General features: G+C 40.5%; 1 protein-coding gene across 1 annotated transcript; it reads right to left on the bottom strand.

Moving 5' to 3' along the window:
• Positions 1-413: 413 nt before the first annotated feature.
• On the bottom strand, positions 414-15,902 carry gna15.1 (guanine nucleotide binding protein (G protein), alpha 15 (Gq class), tandem duplicate 1). The gene is made up of 8 exons (XM_084354039.1): positions 15,601-15,902; positions 15,097-15,272; positions 11,292-11,476; positions 10,763-10,917; positions 8,418-8,546; positions 7,339-7,468; positions 6,669-6,822; positions 414-3,789 (listed from the first exon to the last, which is right to left on the bottom strand). Exons 2-8 carry the CDS (start codon positions 15,245-15,247, stop codon positions 3,584-3,586), a joined length of 1,110 nt encoding a protein of 369 aa, XP_084210165.1. The 5' UTR covers positions 15,248-15,272; positions 15,601-15,902; the 3' UTR covers positions 414-3,583.
• Positions 15,903-17,221: the final 1,319 nt, after the last annotated feature.

Genomic DNA, 17,221 nt, shown 5'->3' with positions numbered 1-17,221 from the left:
TTAATGAGGATCTACTTTGCTTCTGCCAGAAGGAGGAATAAGGCTGTTTAAGCAGCTATCATCTGTGTGAAGCCTGAACTGCCCTCATCTGTCAAATCTACATTCTCAGGCTCTGAACACGGGGAAAGTTTTCCCCTTCATAGATCTGATGGCTGTTTTTACGGGTAGATTCTCAGGAACACAACATACAGGTTTATGGAAATAAGTCTGTTATCAGAAATCCCATGTGTAAATCCTTTGTAAATCCTGTGTTACCTGCAAACTGTGACTCACAGTGAGTGTGTGATTGCAGCCTGTGCTTTGTCTTGGTGATGGAGTGTGGTGAGGAGAAAACACATGACTTGGAGAGACAGGGACGCTCTGTCATATCAGCCAAGGAAGACAAACAAAAGCAAGCAGAAGAGTGTTTGTGTTCAAAAGTTTGTTTTTAATATTAACTAGAAAAAAAATATTTGCCCATGTCCTCCACCCGAGTCTACACAAAATAAACCACTGTCACCGTATGAGAAGAGGCCTCCCAATGCATGAAAAGTAGTTCACTAGCAAGAGCAATCTCTTGTCACAGTTTATGTGCTGTTGGGAAACAATAATAAAAAATTCAGCAGTAAAAAAATCAATCAAAAGTATAGTAGTCATCAGGAAATGTACAGTAAACCGATACATTTGTGTTTAAAGGCATCGAAAAGATTCAACAATAAGGCTATGATATCTTATTCAAAACACTTCGTGTACAGTTAAAAAAAACAGCAGCCAAAACCACAAAACAGACACATTGTGAGCTAATGTTAGCTCAGCCATCACGGTCAGTTAATTTATGAATTTCAATGTCATTTTCCACTCAGCACACACTCGACACTCAGTGACGCACACGGGGATAGAACTCACGCTTCTAATCAATATTATAAAATTCCCCTCTTCACACTGTTATAAATACTGCAGGAGGCACAGAGACTTCACACTGTCACCTCATTTTAATCATCTTCACCCAGCAGATCGCCTGACGGAGTCTTTTCAACGTCGTTGATTTGAATTCGTCAGTGTGAATCAAGCTGTTTTATTGCAGGACAAACAAGTCACAGTTCCAATCACTCGTGACCTTTAACAACCTGTCAGCCCCCAACCGTGATTTGTGCTCATATTTATCGTATTGGTTTTAATTAAGTCTCTTAATTGCGTTGAGCTGACAGGAGAATTGAATGGAGATGGTTGAAGATAGCTGTGCAGCATCTTCTATACCAGGTCAATAAAGACTCAGCTAGCTGAAAACTTTAAGACGGACTGTCAGAAAGCTGCTCTTGGCTTTATTGCTGTCTGGAAACTGAGAGTTGAAAAGTACAAAACAGGCAACCACTTTAGACATCCATCAGTTATGAAACAAAATTAGCATTCATTTAGTTGTGATTCTGGTGAATCTTAGTCCAATATTAACTCTTATTTTAGCTCTATTTTGGGTCTCCATCATCTCCCGAGAGAAATATCTGGCTCTTGAGCTGCTAAATGGTCCACTCATCTATTTGTTGGTTTATGCTGAGCAGGTAGCGTACAGTACTTTTCAACAGCTCCCTGTTGCACCTAGAAACAGCACTGCTATGACAGCAGCGAGAGTGGATAAAAACATTAAAGGTGCTAATTGTAACACAGGGCCAGAATTCAAAGGTAGCCCCAACAATATAGGGGGTAGCTATCTTTGGCTGTAGGGACTAGCTTCCGTTAGCTAATTAGCTGAGTTAGCCACGGAGCTATTGGCCCTATTAGCCAACTAAAGTCTGCCTGGACCGCGACCTCCGATCACAAAGGGAGACTATGCAGGCAACGGGGCTCAGCTCAACTAGCTCGTCTGGCTCCCAGTGAACACGTCTGGACACCAGACTGGGACTGAACACAGCCTGCGAGACCAACAGAGGTCGATTTGACAACAGAGGATACAGTATGGAGGTGATTTACAGAACCTCTAACCAGGACAATGAGTCCGGTGATGTGAAGGCACAACTGGCGTCTCTCTTAGAGGAGAGAGTCTGGTTTCAGCAGCGGGTGAAAACCTTGTATAGAGCCCAGATTTCCACATCTTACTCTGTGAATTAAAAATTTATTTCCACCAAACGTCGAGTTTGAACAAAATGTGCAGTTATTTTTGTCTTACTTCAGTAAAAAAGAGAAACTTCTATGAAACTGATGTTTCTTCACACTCTGCAGTGAATATTTTACACTAACATTTTAGCTGTATCTTACAAATTGCTCCTTTAAAGCTGCACGACAGAAAATCATAATGAGCTGTCTCCCCTGTTGCATTGAAGTAGTCATGTGATCCATTGTTAATCTAACAATATTGATCATTGTAGCTTTGAAAAACTTTTTCCCCTGTATCTGGACCCAAACCATCCAAATCTCTTTCATATGCTTATCTTTTCCAATCAGAAAGGCATCAGTGATGAACATCTTGGATACTATTAACGGATGTTGCACATAGGCACACTTCAACAAAACAGATGCCGACGACAGGTGGATCCGCTTATCACCAAACTACTAAAAACATCATATCGGCCTCCTCACCCAGTGCTCAGCTGCTTTACAGCACACTTTAATGGGTGTTTGACAAATGTAATCTATTACATTTATTAGTTGAATTTAAAAAATGGACTCTTTAACTGTACAAACTTTAATCCACCTCACATCTATTGTGACTCGCAGCTTGTTCTGACTGTGGAGAACAACTGGAGTTTAATGTAAGGATGTTATCACATACTGCTGTGACAGCACCTCGAGGGACTCTACAGGAGGCAGTTACGCAATGTTATGCGCATGGTAATCGATAAAGACATTTCTGAACAGATGTGTTGAATACGATAATGTGTAAGAACTATGGCCAGTGTGAGATAACTGTAATCGATAGGGATTTTGTCACTCCGAGGTGAAACAATCAAAGACTCTGTGGTGACATCCACAGAGAGAAAATCCCCTGATTCAGGATGTCTTAAATTAAAGGTGCAGTAACTCATTCTAGCCATGTTTGGTACAGAATAGAAACTGTTTACAATGTGTGAGCATCTACTACAACTGAGTCTACCAGGATTCATATAAAAACGTGTGTGACAGGGTGGAGTACCCAAGCATGACCCCATCTCCACTTGTAAAAGTCATTACTCCGTTAATGGCAGCACAGCACTTCATAGCATCTCTGCTCCTGCTTCAATTATGGATCAATTTAGTCACTGCATGACCCAAACACTTCTTCATCTTTTCAAAGAAAAAAAAAAAAAAAACAAAAGCGGGAAAAGGCTTCTGAAAGAAATGAGGATGATTAAAGGTTCTCGCTCTGTGATTAGGAGTTGGATGATCCTGAATATCCCTCGATGTCCTCGGGTTTTCTACCTCAAGAGGAAGTGGACCGCTGAGCGGGTAAGTGATTGTGCTGGCGGTCAGAGAAGAGTACAAACTGTCCCTTCTTTCTGCACCTGCTCCAGAGAACAAGGGATTGGTGACATTCTGATTGTTGGGGCTTTAAAAAAGGCCTGCATTTCATTTAATCGGAAAAAATAAACAAAATGTTGGCCTTTATCAGGTCCTTCACTCAGCCAGTCAAAGTTCAGATGACCCCGTAGTCCCTGAGTGACTTAAGCAGCACCGTGTCCTTGACGTCGCTGAAGACCCTGCGGATGTTGTTGGTGTCTGTGGCGCAGGTGAAGTGTGGGTACAGAGTCTTTCGCTCCTCCCGCTTGTCACGGTTGATGGCTTGCTGCTCGTACAGCTTGCTGATGTAGTTCTTGGCGTCCTCGGGGTCTCGCCTCTTACCTGTCACAGAGGTGAGAGGAGATGAAAGCAGAAGATGAATTTAGGTTGGAACCAGAGCAATTAGTCAGTCTGCAACTAATTAATACAAAAAAAAATGATCTTTTTTGTAGCTTTATCTTTGTCTCATGTGATACTAAATCAATAATTTAGGAGTTTTTAGACTGCTGACAATCAAAATAAGCTCTTTGAAGATGTCAACTTTTGTTTGTGCTTCACAATTTTCTGACAATTTATGGCCCAAACTATTATTAAAGGGAATAATCAATAGATGAGTCAATGATGAAAATAAGTGATAGAGAGAGAGAATGAAAACCCAGAAAATAAGTTTTCAGAAAGGCAATAAGTTCTGAAGAATGAAAGCACAATCAGATTAAATTACCGTTAACATTCAGGATATCAATGCATCTTTTACTTCAGTGACCCTGCATGATTGTCACATGATTTAAAGTCCCCGGCGATATTTTGTTGTTATGCAACAGCCAAAATCACGAGGGAGGCTGGAAGAAGGACACAGAGTCCGTCTTTGTAGTAATTCTCGACGGTGTGAAAAGCTTCACAATTTCCCACTTTGTTGGATAAAAGATTACAAAGATTACAGCCAGTTCTCACAAAGTTTATCTGAAAAACCAAAGGAATCAAAATCATTTGTTGGCCGATGGTGTTTTGAGTGAGTTTACTTTTATTTTACTGTTGTTTCAGGAAATACTACCCCAGTTATTACTTGACAACTACGTCCGTCATGTTATCTGGATGCTGCGATGCTCAAGTCTATTCTATAAATCTATTCTAATTCTTAGTCGGTTCCTACCTTGCACTCCTACCTTTTGTTATTGTTTGCAGAGTTTTCTTTTGCTGCTGTGCCAAATTGAATTTTTCAGACAGGGGATCAACAAAGGCACATATCTTATCTAATCTTATTGTAATCATTGAATCTATATAATGTCGAAATTAGTGTAAAATACCCATTAAAAGTTCACAGGGCCCATAGTGACATCTTTAAATTAGCTGTTTTGTTAGACAAATCGTCCACAACCCAAAGATATTTGATAAACAATGATATAAAACGGGAACTGCAATAAATAATCCAAGTCAATCGACAATTAATCAGCATCAGCAGATCGGTAGTCAAAAAAAACAAGCTATTGAAATAGATTCACTTGGACGGTGGGAAAATGTAATGCCCATTTTCACTATTATCTAACAGTTTAAAGTTAAAATCATTAATCAAGACAGGGGCAGATTTACTGAATTAATTATTTGTAGTTTTTGCCTGATAATTGATTCATTTTTTGTCATTTGACTAATCCTTTAATTGACTTATCATTTCAGCTCTGTTCTAATTCAAGTTTCTCACTGTGTCACCATGGTACTGCTGGGCCTCTTAACAACAACAGCCTTCAAGTGTGGTTACAGCAGCAGTAAAAAGGGCCACACAGTCACACATCTCCACACGGAGCACCACAGCATTAGCAGCAAACAGCAGGAGCGGTGGGAACTGTTCAGAGTTGCCGTTAAGGTTAAATTGACATCAAGGAGCTTGACCCTGTATGAGTCATTTTTTTACCCTGCTAATGCTGATGGTACAACACAGTGGGCGTGCACACACACACGCTCACACACAAGTAATTGCCGCCCTGCGCACACACACCTCACAAATGTACACCCGGAGGTAAGCGGGGGGTGCAGGGCTTGGGGGAAGTAAAGTATCTGTCTGTGGTTGCCATGGGTAACAGAGGGAGAGAGGGTGGGGGTGATGGAGGGTGGGGGGAGTGGGGGTGTTGGGCACTGTAAGGCCAACGCTCTACAGCCTTTCACGCCAGCAGAGCTGCGGGCTGCAGCAACATCATTAAGCACACCAAGTACCTGGAAGTGACTCATTTGCAACTGTGTGTGTGTGTGTGTGTGTTTGTGTGTTTGTGTGTGTGTGTGTGTGTGTGTGTGTGTGTGTGTGTGTGTGTTTGTTTGTTTGTGTGTAGAGAGCGAAAGGAAGAAATAGCACTAGCTAAAAATACTACAATGATTGCTGGCTTTGCTGACACGACGCACAGCGATGGACAACCTTTCAAATTCAGGGATCAGGGGCTCTTTCAACTTTTGTATTTTTTTTTTAGATACCTTATTTCCTCCGCTCTGCAGTATGAGATAGCTGCATGACCAAAGCAAGTTGGCTGGAGGAAAACAACATCACAACCCTCTCTTTTCTTGGACATGATTCTGTCTGAAAATACACACTTTAAATATACTGATGCTAATGCAAGATAACTAATGCAATTGTGGTAGTTGATGGTGGTGAAATGAATATCTTTTGGTCAGAGACAATTGTTGAGATTTTTCAGTCCAGAAAGTGGTGGCCTGGCCCATCAAACTGCTTGCTCTCTATCCACACTGTGAGCCAGAAAGCTGCTGCTAGAATTCTGAATCTGAGAAGCCCCCAGTGTTTGATCAGGCAATTTCATCTAGACAAAATTAGATTCACTAGACAGGAACCCTCTGCGAAAATCTGGTACCCTGTCATTAGTCTGATTAAAACATTAAAGTGAATGGTTGATGGTCTCACAGGTTAACTCCATCATACTGTCATTTTACAGTACCTTTTAGCTGCTGTGATAAATTATCTGAAACTTAATTTTTGGTGTGACTGCCAACATTTTTTTTGTTTGTTTTCTCCTGTGCATTTTATGTTTGCGTGTTCGTTATACTGTTACTCCCTACTTTTTATCAGAATCGGTAAACTGATGTTAAAAAAACAAAAAGAAACATTATAATAATTAGCTTGGCAAACGACTAAACCACTTATCTAGCTAATCCAACAGTTGCTATAAGTTTACTATGACTGCATTACAAAGCAAAACAAACACACACATATATCCACAGCTCACCTGTGAAGCTGGGGAAGTATTTCTGCAGGTCAGAGGTCTGGATTTTGTCCGCCAGGATGTCAGTCTTGTTGAGAAAGAGAATGGTGGAGGTGTTGAAGAACCATGGAGAGTGGATGGTGGTGTAGAACAGAGCCAGACTCTCATGCATCCGGTTCTGAAGACAGACACAGAGTCAGATATAATACTGGAGCCAGCAGCACTTCAGCTCAATACAGGGGGGCGATTTTGTTGTAGATAAAAGTTTTACACCAGAGATGATTATGACTTAAAGAGAGAAAAAACACGAGTTGTTATGGATGGCGAGACCGATTTGGACGGCTAAGGTTGAAGCAGGGAGGGAGCAGGGGGAGTTTATGGGGGGTCTGGAGCACACGGGCCACAGTGGAGGTTAATGAATGTGTTGGCGGACTTAAAAGTGGCTGGGAGAGATAAACGGCTTAGTGACAGGGAGGGAGGGAGGAATGGACCGAAGGTGACAGAGAGCTAGAGAGGCTGAGGAGAAAGAGAGAGAGAGAGAGAGAGAGAGATTTTCTTGTGTGACAGTGAAACCTGCTGGTGGATGGATGAAATGACTGCAGTGAGGATATGAGACACAAGAGAGATGGATGGATAGACACATAAGAAAATCCTTTTTTTAAGGACAACACAGTTACACACTCAGTGCTCTTACAATGGTTTCTCTCTCCTCCAGGACCTGGTCGTATTCGCTGAGGGAGGCCAGGAAGATGAGGGAGGTGACGTTTTCAAAGCAGTGAATCCACTTTCGACGCTCCGACTTCTGACCACCCACGTCCACAATCCTGTCAGAGACCGAGGCAGAGGAAGGACGATACGAAGAGAGAGTTAAAAAGGGCAAGAGGAAAACAGTTTGGGAAACAGATTTAAGGTCTTTCGATTAAATTTATCACTATGAGGTTAAATAGATATGATTGTCATTGTGTAATGTCTTGACAAAACCCTGAAATATTATGTTCCAACACGATCCAAGGAGACTGATCGCAACTGTCAAAAAAAGCTGACAGCCACATGTGGCCTGTAATAGCCTGAGACCGCCTGTTCCTGACATGGACTTACAGCATGTCACCTTTCTAATGTGACATGCTTTCACACAGGGAGACAACTCTGTCTTGCCACTTTTTCCTCACTTTCCACAGCTCACTGTGAATGGTGAAGAAAATTTGTCAAGCGTGCTCATAACAGGACTTTTTGAAAAAATAACGAGCTCCTTTTTTAAGCCAGTAGTACAACATTCATTATCACTCCGTTATTAAGGAAAAAAATATGCTGACTTGTTTGTATTTCTTTAAACCAATCACAATCGTCTTGGGCAGCGCTAAAGCCAGGATGCAGCAACGATGCTGCCACCAAAAAACAGTATTTTATTTTATCAAAGAACCCAGACAAACCTTCTCTTCAGTTTAAGTTGTTTTAATCATGTGCTATCCCTCATGATGTAAACACGTTCCCAGAACCTTGATCTTTGTCTGCTTAGCTGCAGTTAACAGACAAAGATCTCAGTAAGAAACAATACCAACATGTTTAAGATAAACCCAGAGAGCGCCGCCTCAGTTCCTGGTAGGGGCTTTGTGGAGACGCAATCGGAAATGTGATCGCACACACACACACACACACAGATGTGAGCGGACAAAGCCTCAGCGAGAGTCAATAGTATTTTTTTCCCCAGTGCAGTGAATGGTGTCGGTGTAGGATCCATCCGTCTGACAGGTGGGTAACCTGAAGACTAATCACCTCAGTGTGATGGTCTTGATGGTGAAGGAGTAGTCGTGGATACCCGTGGTGGGGAATCGAACTCGCAGCACGTCCTGCTCTGTGGGGATGTAGTCTGGGGCGGCGATGCGGTCCAAGTTATTCATGTAGCTAAAAGAGAGAAGAAGAAGAAAGTTTTACAACAGTGCTTAAAAGTCTGTGTCTGAGCTGTGGTGAAAACATATTGCCTCTGTTTACATCACATCCAGCCTCGACAGCGTTAAACAAACTGAGTGACACAAGATATATGATGAACGAGTGATGATTAAAAAAAACAATGATTAAAAATACAAGAAGGGAGTGGGTTGAGTCCATATCAGCCCGTGTGCAGACTATGGCTTTATGGCTAGTGTTGATACAAGCTGTCATCAGCTAATGTTGACTGCATGTCTCTTATCATAAACACACCATGATGATTGAGCTGCTGGGTAAACACAGGACAGAACAGCAATAGAAAGGAGAGAAAACAGAAGCAGCCTTTGTTCTGTGATACATCAGACACTTGGAGCGTGAGGCTCACACCTTCTGGATGTTACATCTTTTCATGGAGATTAAAAAAGTCTCAGGGACACTCTGTCCAATGACTTACTAAGGTGTCAGTTTAAAAGATGTTTCACGTCTCCCAAACCTGCTGACTGCTTTCCTCAAATACTTTTTGATCAACTGGTGGTTTTAAAATGGCTGTAAAACAGTCGAGTCTGTGAAGAACTAGCCCCCTCCAGTGGTGTCAGTGCTAAATGCAGTATAAAAGTATAAAACTTGGACGTGGAGCTGAAACAAATCAAACACATAATAATGTGATTGGCTTCAAAGTCTAAAATAACAGGTACAAATGTGGATTTAGCAAGAAAACATGATCTCTTATTTAAAGATAACGTCTGAAAAAGATTTGTTTTCTTGAGATCACAGAAATAAAGGAACTAAAAATAAAGAAACTTTTCACGTAATAATAACATAAAAAAAACAAAAATATGTAAACTAGTAAGTCCACACAGCTTCTCACATTATACTTTTTCATTTTTAAAACATCTACAGTAAGAGACGCTTGTCTAGACGGCCTTTTGTTGCTGCTTGTCCACTTGTGAGTTTTGGTACAAAGGTCATGTATTTATGTCGCAGCTGGTACATGAATTGTGACACGATTACTGCAGTTGTACTTTACTACTTATACAGTATTTAGCTTGTGGAATACGTACAATTTGCTATTTGTGCTAAAAGGTTTTTTTCCTAGTGATTTCTAGCCATGCAGATACTTTTAGTCAATTGACCAAAAAAATTATTGTCGAATATTTTGATATCTTTTAATCTTTTCAGTCATTTCTAAAGTAAAAATAGCAAAAAATGTACTGTTTCTGGCTTCTCAAAAATTTGTTTTAAATCGTTGTAAACATTTTTGAACAAGTTTTGAACAAAATGTGTTTTGAACTTTTGAAAATGTCACTTTGGACTCGGATATTCCAAGTTGTATTTGTTTCCCAATATTTAAGACATTATAAAGATTGATGTGTGTAAATACTAATTTCCAAACTAAAAAACTACAGGGAGATGAAGCTGCCACAATTAATTTTATTAATTGTACAGGAATTGACCTTATAATTCATTATTCCTTATTTAAGATTCTTTGATTGTTTTTGATCTTTTTCATTTTAAGAATATTTTAATGATGTCTGACAAGATAATCGTTACATGATATTCTCATATCGTCCCCTGCCTTCTCTAAAATAAAACATAATGTACAGCACTCTTAAGTGTGCAATTACCACATATACAGTACTCTATTATTTCTGCTATTTGATAAAGGGCATTCAGCCATTAAAGAAGTGTGTTTTCTTCTTTTTTTCAAGATGTCACCACAACGGCCAGCCCTCCCGACCGAGACTTCAGTGAACTTTCCCCCAGAAAACAGCATCCCAGAGCGAGAGAGTCAGACAGCACCCACTGTTTACTGATGGCGATTATGTAATTATGTAATTTAGAGTGAAAAACGCAGCTTTGTCACTTTCCAGGATTTACGGTGGGGTCAGGATCACAAAACATTATGCATCCATATGATTATAAACAGTCAGCGGTACATGTTTAGATTAACAGGAGGGCACCGGGGGAAACACGTTGAAAAACAACCAGCTAGAGATGCTTGGTGCAGTGTGAACAAACAAAGGCGGAGAAATGGCGAGCCTTCGCTGCAGAGATAATGCAGAGTCTCTGTGTGAAAAGGGCTATTGTTGGCAACTCAGTGGGACAGTGTTTTATCATGTGATACTCTCAGATTCACAGCCCTCAGTCAGGGTGCAGCACAAATTAGAGAACTCTGACTTCCATATACTCACTACTCTGTGGAGTCCAGGAGCTGGTACTCGCAGCGACGACTGTAACAGACCCGGATGCCCATGTCTGCCCAGAGGCGGCGGATTGCGTCAATGTAGCCCCGCTCCAGATTCGTGACCTGCACTGTGTTTACATCCTGTAGCCATTTGGCGTAGATCTGAAAGACAGCGAGACAGTCAGCATGTTAGAAGATATTAAGAGCGTTTGTGACGTTTTAAGAGGGCTCTGTCTGACAAAGATTATTAAGAAGTCCTGTTCCATGTTTTCTCTGATTAGTCTCTGCAACATCTGTCTTACTCAGGGATTGTGTGTGTTCATGGTGATACTGTCAGCCTCTATTTATAGACTACAACATGCTGTATGTGTGTTTCTGTCCCGGTGTGTTTGACACCTCTTGTTTAAAGTGAACATAATCCCTTGACTAAATTTAGTGCACTCGCCCTGATGCCCGCACACCTGTGTAGACATCTGTGTTTGTTTGCGACTGAGTGTGTAGCTGGGAGCGTTTTTTGCTGGCAGTGGTCCATGTACCTCGTTCTCTGGGTTGGAGTAGGGGATTTTGAGCATGGTCATGGCTCCCGTCATGGCCTTCATGGCTGTGAAGATGTTCTGAAAGATGCATTTGGCGAAGGACTTCCTCTCCTCTTCTGAGTAGCCTCGTCCGTGGATGATCCTCATCTGTCGGATGAAGGTAGTTTTTCCGCTCTCCCCAGTACCTGAGGCAACAATCGAGAGAAATAACAATTAACAAAAATGATAATATTATGAGGGTTCAATCAACAGGGCAGCTCAGAGATGAACACACTGCATTAAGTTCCTCAGTTTGAACCTGTCTCTGTGTTATGGTACCAGGTCGGAGCTGGGAATGATGTCATACCTGAGTTAACCACGTTCCAGTTCAATAAGTCAGAATACCAGTTCTAACGTGGTTAGCCATTGTTAGTCATAATTAACAATACCAGTTGATGAAAACTCAATACACTGTATTTTGCGCATAAAAACACAGATGGAAGTTGGACAGTACTGTGAGTATGACTGACTTAATGAAACAATAACAAAACAGAAGTGCTTTAAACAATGTACTCCACAACTTCCACAGTTGCAAGTTGAAATGGTTCCTGTGCCTCTGAGCACACAGAGTACACAGTTTAAATACAGACTGCAGCTTGTTCTTCATGTGCAGGTGTTTGTTAAACAGGTAACAAACAGAAAATCACACGCGCAGTTTAGACTTCAAGGTTGTGGGTTTACAAAGAAAAAGCCAGAGGAAGTTTAATGTGTATAACAGAAGTGCCGTTTGTACGAAAATTCACGATATCAGCAGGTGCAACACATCCTGACATCAAACAAACCACAAAACCAGACAACGATACAGAAGCAGAACCAGCTATCAGAATTTCTCCAGATATCAGCCTTCAGAAAAAATAAAGTTATCATCCAGCAAAACAGTTTGCCATTCGCTTTAAAGATATTTAAACAGGTAAAAAAGGCAGGATTGGTTAGAATGCAGGGCGAAGACAGCAGCTGAAATAATGCAAAAGAACTAACTGCAAAAGAAATAATATCTTTATTTTCAGCCATCCGTGAATCAAGTTAATCACAGTCTAGTGTCCAAGTGTAGGTCTAAACTATACTCACTATAACTTTAATCATGTAAATGTCTGAACTGATTAAACCTTAAATTGCAGACACAAGTTTGCTTTTATCACGGTAGAGTTGGATCACAGGTATATCCATGGACATCGCGGGAAATCGGTGTATGAGGAAAACATGACACTTCCTGTTCTAAGTGCTGTATCGTAGGCAACTGGACTAGTTTCTTAAAGTTTCTTACAGAGGTTTCACCTCTTAAGTCGTTAAGGACACGTGTGAACTCTGAGTTTCAGAGTCGTTAGGGCCACTTGTGGGTCCTTGACCCAACCAGCCTTCATGTGAGTTTCTAGGGCTAGGTGAGCCCAGGTGTGAATGGTTGTTAAGCTGTCTGGGGAGGGAACTCAGTACTGCATTGTGGGTGGGTGATAAGTAATGTCGTAGGCCACCTCCTTGAACATATGTCTCGAACACTACCACCGCAGTTAAATGATTGATCCAACCAATCACTCTTTAGTAAGAGCAATAGCAGTAAAAATCCAAGTTGAAGCTGCATTTCAACGAGACAACACTGTGAGATATGATAGCATCATTTCTCAGGTATTTATGAGCCCCTCTAGGGTCACATGTGGTAGGAGAAAAACTGGATTCACCCACCAGTAGCCCATCTGATTTACAAAACCATGCGCCCTGTAGGTATTTGTGCAGCCAAGGGTTGAAAAGTTCAAGGAAAATCAGTAAACCACATCAAGAACAAAGTGACTGGCTGACGCTGTTCAACAGGATGTTTCATCATAGACTTTCTCTTCGTGATCATTTTCGGCCACAGTGTTTAAAGTCAGGTTCAAAGGAGAAAGCCTTGGCACTGATGACAACTTGTTTTATTTTCTGAGAAAGCCTCAATTTAGTGTGTCAGAGAAAGTTGTCTTTTAGCTGAATAAGGGTTAATGTAATTTCTTAACACTGCACCGGAGGAGCAGCAAATCATCCTCCAACCAAACTGTGTTGAGACATGATTTATTGACAGTCCTGTTCCCGGACACAAACACTTTGACTTTTCTGTTTTTCTACGCTGATGGAGGAAATAAGACAAGGCAGTAATTTAAAGTTATTGTTACTGTCTTTCCAAATCATTGCAGGGTTTCCCCCAGGATATTGTCCAGCAGAGGTGGAACAAGCCCCAAGATCCTGATCTCGTCCTGTTATCCAGTCAGTTAGCTGATAACAAACTAAACAAAAGACTGACTCATTAAATTCATGGCACGTGTGAAATACTGGCTCTGCTCTTTTATACTCTCTTTTATTTCAAGTGTATTTGTTTTTACGATGTGGTCCTTAGTTGAGGTTGCCCACCTTCACAATAAAACAATAAAACACTGCAGGAAACCAGCTGCACTGTTGTCATATTAACGCTCTGTGGTTCCCAGTACTGTTATAAAACAAGTCAAGTCAAATATTCACCTGTTTCACCTTTTGTGAGAATTAGATACTTTTTGTTTTGTTTCATTTTAAATCAATTTGTTGGTCTTTTTCACTTTTGTTTAGATTACAACACTAAACGAACAATTTTAATAATTTGTGAAGAACATCAGTTCAACTGTACTGCTTGTTATTATCAAGAAATACAGTTTGTCCATACGTCCTAAAATAAGACTACATGTAAATATTTGTTTTTCACTTTAAGCCACGAAATGTATCTTTCTGTTCCTTTTGTGTTAATGAGTTACAGCTGAAAAAATAAATAAATTAACAATTCATTCATGTTTGGCACAGTAAATTTGATAAAGTAGGTTTCAGTTAGGCTGTAAATATCATTTAATCCGCCAATTATTTTCTCAATTGAATGATAGTTTTCATTTTTTGGAATCTGACCAACTGGCAGATGGATATAGCCAATCTCCTCACTTATGTAGGTCATATAGAGGCATCAGTATTAAACCGAGGCTGTTTCATAACCAGTTTAAAGCTCATTGTACTTGTTAATGGTATTACAACCCATTAATATCCTCTCTCCGGTACCTGCCTCCATTAAAGCATAAGTCATCAAACCAGTTGTAAAGTAGGCCTGTAGGTTTGCAGACTGTGTTTCTGTCTTTGTGTCTTCAGGTAGCCAATCCCAATCTGGCTCATTCTTTACAATTCACACAGTGACACATGTTTTACATAGTTTTCTCTCTATGCTGCTGGCTACCAAACAGGCCAAGCAGTCTTTAATTTGCATGCAGGGTGTTGCTTACGGCGTCTTCTCGGAAATCAGTTCATCCAGTTTGATTAGACAGATTAGATAGATAATTGTTGAATCTCATTAACAGGTCATCAGATATGTGGTTAGAATTACGGGCCGGATGCCGATCCAAAGCATTGTCATTTAATGACCTGGGAATGAGACTATAACTATCAATTATTATTATCCAGTATCGCCTTGCATACCTTTAATCTTATTCATCTTAATTCAAACCCAGATTTTAATATTTACAAGATTAGATAGGTAATAATACAAACTCCAAGCAACCATAATAAAAATAAAAATATTGATCAATGTTTCCCAAAGCCCAAGATGATGTCCTTAAATGTCTTGTTTACTCCACAACCCAAAGATATTCAGTCTGCCATCATGAAGGATTGAAGAAACCAGAAAATATCCATATTAATTGTTCCCTTGTTCCCTCTTTTGGCATCCCTGTGCCATCATTATGAAAAAGATGAGCAGCTGTGTGTGAGGTGTTGTGTGTGTGCTACCACTGACCCAGCAGCAGGATTTTGATTTCCCTTCTCTCCTTCTTCTTCTGCTGCTTGAGGATCCTCTTGATCTCGTTGTCCACAGCGATGCTCCTCTTCTCGTCCTCGGACAGACAGCACATACAGGTGCGTCGGCACAACCGCCAGCAGCCCGCCATGGCCGAGGAAAACACTGCGCCGCAACTGTAAATGAAAAATCAGCTGATAATGACACGATAAGGACCGACAGGAAACCGCGTGCCGGGTTCTCCTATGTCCATTAAATGCCCATTAGTTTTCACTTCCTTCTCATTACACCTTGTTCCCGGTAAATCTTACTTTGAAATCACAACAATAGGTCAGAGGTTAACTGAAATGGAGTCTAACAGTGTAACAGGAGCTCTGACGGGCATCAGCAGGCTAGCTTTGAGACCTTTAAGAAAAGTTTCAATCAGTCCCGGCTGCTGTGACGCTACAAGTTTATCCAAGAGGACTTTTGGAGTCGCTAACAGGAAACAACACAGCTCCTCACCTCCAATCTGTCCGTCACACCCCTTGAAAGCGAGCAGGTACACTCTCTGATTTCTGTCCGCGGTCCATGTTTTCCCACCGTCCACTCCACCTGCGGCTAACGGCTAGCAGCTACTGCCGCTGAGGCGTCATAAGCCCGCTGACACGGAGGTAAAACACCCTTTTTAAAAAAAAAGCTCACACGAAACAACCTGTAGCTCGGGACAGCTCCACAGAGGAATGTGAAACGTCTGTGGTCCGCTGAAAACAGGAATGCGCTCAGGGCGGCGCGCTGCGGCAAGAGAGCGGCAGATGACCGCAGCTGCGCCGGAAGTCCAGCCTTTGTAGCTAGAAAATAAGAGCATGTAGTTGCTACTTAACACATTTGTTGGGACTTGTAGCCTGTATAGAACAAGCTATAAGATGATTCAACTGGGTTTTACTAGCTGCAATAAATAAATTAATAAATAAAAAAAATAAAAAAAATACATCTATTTTATTAATTAAATTGATGTTTATCTTTGGTAGGTGTCTATTTTCTATCTGTGACAGTGAGAACAACCAAATTCCTTAAATAAAGATGATTTTGCTTCTGATTCTATTCAATTACAGTTTTTTGATACCTGTGCTTGACCTGAGTTTGGCCATTTTATGATATTTTATATGTTTATTTATTAATCCATTTATTTCAAAAGGAAATAATGTGTTTTTACTCCACTACAACAAGATATATGGTCAATTATTAAAATACGGTGCAATTTTATGCAATAAACTACTCACTAGAATATCAAAGTTACCTCAACGTGGACAGTTTATAACTAAAATACTGCTTACATGTTAATGCATTTTTAGTAATCATCCTCTATATACATAATAATATAATTCTCAGGGGCGATTACAGTGACACACTGTTGATACTTCAACTACATTTATCATAACATTTTGAATAATTGACCTTCACTTGTAAAAAAGCATTTTTACATTGTGTTATCACTGCCTCACTCAAGAAAAAAGATTTTGAATACTTCCTCCGATGCATGAAAGCACACTTTGAAAAATAACTTGTTTAAAGAGAAAATACACATTGTTTTATAATATTTAAGTTATTGCTGTTGTTGTTGTTGTTGTTGTTGTTGTTGTTGCTGATTGTGTTACAAGAAACATAAAATCATTAAAAACTAAACACTGACTGCAAAAGAGGGAAACAAGAATGAAACAAGGAGTTCAGCAACAGCAACCCAACACTATCTGAAACATAGTTTGCCTCTGTATTGCAAAGTGCATCCTCATTGTTTCAGCTACAACACATACATCACATGCATTTCTATACTTTTGGATCAAAGTCAAAGTAAAAATGTCCATCAGCTGTAAACATCTTATTGATTGCATTGATACCAAAGGTGCACCATGCTTAAGAAATAAAGTCCACTCAGGGTTGTGCAACAGGAGTTCTCTTCCCTACAGAAAGTGATTCATTGTTGATACTGACCACTCCTCGGGCACACTGTTGCAAAGTCAATACTGTAAGCTGCCCGCGAGTTTCACAGCACACACATGACATGAACAGGTATGGCAGGATACACAATACTGTAATTGCAGCCTTAATAGCTGTGGTTGACAGATATATAACAGCTTATATCTAT

The sequence above is a fragment of the Pagrus pagrus genome (assembly GCF_965226575.1).
Source record: "Pagrus pagrus genome assembly, chromosome: 6".
NCBI classification, from domain to species: Eukaryota; Metazoa; Chordata; class Actinopteri; order Spariformes; family Sparidae; genus Pagrus; species Pagrus pagrus.
This window is presented reverse-complemented; position numbering and strand designations above follow the sequence as displayed.

Excerpts from the sequence above, each read along its gene's own strand:
- gna15.1 (XM_084354039.1), bottom strand. The coding sequence starts at position 15,247 with ATGGCGGGCTGCTGGCGGTTGTGCCGACGCACCTGTATGTGCTGTCTG. Across the intron at positions 8,547-10,762 it reads CTCCTGGACTCCACAGAGTA|CTACATGAATAACTTGGACC; the intron begins GTGAGTATATGG and ends TCTCTCTTTTAG. Across the intron at positions 3,790-6,668 it reads ATACTTCCCCAGCTTCACAG|GTAAGAGGCGAGACCCCGAG; the intron begins GTGAGCTGTGGA and ends CCTCTGTGACAG.